General features: G+C 19.6%; 1 protein-coding gene across 1 annotated transcript; it reads right to left on the bottom strand.

Annotated features, from left to right (window-relative positions):
* Positions 1–891: 891 nt before the first annotated feature.
* Positions 892–3,130, bottom strand: LOC120915868 (probable cyclin-dependent serine/threonine-protein kinase DDB_G0292550; the record flags this gene model as incomplete). The annotated part of the gene is given in 6 exon segments (XM_040326679.1): positions 892–1,053; positions 1,056–1,143; positions 1,197–1,519; positions 1,522–1,842; positions 2,508–2,713; positions 2,755–3,130. Coding segments are annotated over 6 exon segments (1,476 nt in total), but the record flags the coding sequence as incomplete, so codon positions are not given.
* Positions 3,131–3,675: the final 545 nt, after the last annotated feature.

Genomic DNA, 3,675 nt, shown 5'->3' with positions numbered 1-3,675 from the left:
GAGCGACAATTTGTACAAGAGGTTTACTGGGGAAAGTTCCCTTCATTGTGCTCAAAATGTTCAACTAAAAAATGTAATACTACTTTAGGTACTTTACCTTTGGCATGACCGCATTTCTACACAGAAATGTCCCCATCTAGTGATGAGAGAGGTTTTCATTAATTGTTTTCTCCATTTCATAAAATAACATAATTATTCATTTCCATCTTGTTGTCAAAAAGAAGTATTTAAAAAAATCCACAGCGCATTTTTTTAAAGAAATTCCTTACATAGCAGAACATGTAGTCCTTTGTCAACAAAATGTCATTCCTAAAGCCCGGCTTGGCTGTATAAATATATTTCCAACCTGGGATGTATTTCATAGTTCTGTGTGCCATTTATATTTCATTCTCCTTCTTTTTTTTTGCCTCTTGAATATTTTGTATTATTGCAGCTACTTCTAACCTTCCAGATCTAACGAACCTGATTGTGTCTGTTGTTCCTGCACAGTGCAGCTTGTAGCAGCCTCATAGAAGATGCACTATATGCAAGGTATGACGACAGTTTGTTTTAGGGTAAGCTTAATACTCTGCCCCTCATTCCACGTTGGGGTCTCACTTCTTCTGTTGAATTAATATTGTTATTAGTATTATTAATAATATTATTATTATTGTTGTTGTTATAATAATAATAATAATAATAATAATAATAAAAATAATAAGTAGTAGTAGTAGTATTGTTATTATTATAATTATTATTAGTAGTAGTAGTAGTAGTAGTATTATTATCATTATTGTTATTATTATGATTAGTATTATTTTTATCATTATTATTATTATTATTGTTGTTATTATTAATAATATTAGTAGTAGTAGTAGTATTATCATTATTGTTATTATTAGGATTAGTAGTATCATTATCATTATTGTTATTATTATAATTAGTATTATTATTGTCATTATTATTATTAATATTATTATTATTATTATTATTATTATTATTATTATTATTATTATTAGTAGTAGTAGTAGTAGTAGTAGTATTGTTATTGTTAGTATTAATATTATTATTATATTATCATTATTGTTATTATTATTATTATTATTATTATTATTATTATTATTATTAGCATTATTGTTGTTGTTATTATTATTAATATTATTAGAAGTAGTATTATTATCATTATTGTTATTATTTGATTAGTATTATTATTATCATTATTGTTATTATTATTATTAGCATTATTGTTGTTATTATTATTAATATTATTATTAGTAGTAGTAGAATTATTATAATTATTGTAATTATTATGATTAGTATTATTATTATCATTATTGTTATTATTATCATTATTATTATTATTATCATTAGAATTATTGTTGTTATTATTATTAATATTATTATTAGTAGAATTATTATAATTATTGTAATTATTATGATTATTATTATTATCATTATTATTATTAATATTATTATCATTAGTAGTATTGTTATTGTTATTATTATTATTATTATTATTATTATTATTATTATTATTATTATTATATTATCATTATTGTTATAATTATCATTATTATTATTATTATTATTATTATTAGCATTATTGTTGTTATTATTATTAATATTATTATTCATAGTAGTAGTAGTAGTACTATCATTGTTGTTATTATTATGATTAGTATTATTATTATCATTATTGTTATTATTATCATTATTATTATTAGCATTATTGTTGTTGTTATTATTATTAATATTAGTAGTAGAAGTAGTAGAATTATTATAATTATTGTAATTATTATGATTAGTATTATTATTATCATTATTGTTGTTATTATTATCATTAGAATTATTGTTGTTATTATTATTATTAATATTAGTAGTAGTAGTAGTATCATTATTGTTATTATTATGATTAGTATTATTATTATCATTATTATTATTAATATTATTATTATAATTATTAGCATTATTGTTATTATTATTATTATTATTATTATTATTATTATTTCTTTTGGTGGTGTTTGATCACCTGTGCGGTTTTTTTTTTGCACTATAAACAAAAAAAGACAAAAAAAAATGAAAAAAAACACAATATTTTTTACTTTTTGTTATAATAATATCCCAATTTTTGTTAAAAAAAAATTTCCTCAGGTTAGGCCGAAACGTATTCTTTTACATATTTTTGTTAAAAAAAAATCGCAATAAGCGTATGTTGATTGGTTTGCGCAAAAGTAAAAGGACGTCCAGGGACGTCCACCCGGCAGTTGAGAGCCGCGCTGTGGACGTCTTTCGTCTACAGCGCGGGTCTCAAGTGGTTAAATATACAGTACCATTGAATGTGTTTTTATACATACAGTAGTATTATTAATATTATTAGAAGTAGTATTATTATCATTATTGTTATTATTATTATTATTAGCATTATTGTTGTTATTATTATTAATATTATTATTAGTAGTAGTAGAATTATTATAATTATTGTAATTATTATGATTAGTATTATTATTATCATTATTGTTATTATTATCATCATTATTATTATTATCATTAGAATTATTGTTGTTATTATTATTAATATTATTATTAGTAGAATTATTATAATTATTGTAATTAGTATGATTAGTATTATTATTATCATTATTATTATTAATATTATTATCATTAGTAGTATTGTTATTGTTATTATTATTATTATTATTATTATTATTATTATTATTATTATTATTATTATTATATTATCATTATTGTTATAATTATCATTATTATTATTAGCATTATTGTTGTTATTATTATTATTAATATTATTATTCATAGTAGTAGTAGTAGTAGTAGTATCATTATTGTTATTATTATGATTAGTATTATTATTATCATTAATGTTATTATTATCATTATTATTATTAGCATTATTGTTGTTATTATTATTAATATTAGTAGTAGTAGAATTATTATAATTATTGTAATTATTATGATTAGTATTATTATTATCATTATTGTTATTATTATCATTAGAATTATTGTTGTTATTATTATTATTAATATTAGTAGTAGTAGTAGTAGTAGTAGTATCATTATTGTTATTATTATGATTATTATTATTATTATCATTATTATTATTATTATTAATATTATTATTATTATTATTATTATTATTATTATTATTAGCATTAGCATTATTGTTATTATTATTATTATTATTATTATTATTATTATTATTTCTTTTGGTGGTGTTTGATCACCTGTGCGTTTTTTTTTTTTGCACTATAAACAAAAAAAGACAAAAAAAATTGAAAAAAAACACAATATTTTTTACTTTTTGTTATAATAATATCCCAATTTTTGTTAAAAAAAATATTTTTTCCTCAGTTTAGGCCAAAACGTATTCTTTTACATATTTTTGTTAAAAAAAATCGAAATAAGCCTATGTTGATTGGTTTGCGCAAAAGTAAAAGGACGTCCAGGGACGTCCACCCGGCAGTTGAGAGCCGCGCTGTGGACGTCTTTCGTCTACAGCGCGGGTCTCAAGTGGTTAAATATACAGTACCATTGAATGTGTTTTTATACATACAGTAGTATTATTAATATTATTAGAAGTAGTATTATTATCATTATTGTTATTATTATTATTATTATTAGCATTATTGTTGTTATTATTATTAATATTATTATTAGTAGTAGTAGAATTATTATAATTAT

Source organism: Rana temporaria, chromosome 10 (genome assembly GCF_905171775.1).
Source record: "Rana temporaria chromosome 10, aRanTem1.1, whole genome shotgun sequence".
Taxonomy (NCBI): domain Eukaryota; kingdom Metazoa; phylum Chordata; class Amphibia; order Anura; family Ranidae; genus Rana; species Rana temporaria.
This window is presented reverse-complemented; position numbering and strand designations above follow the sequence as displayed.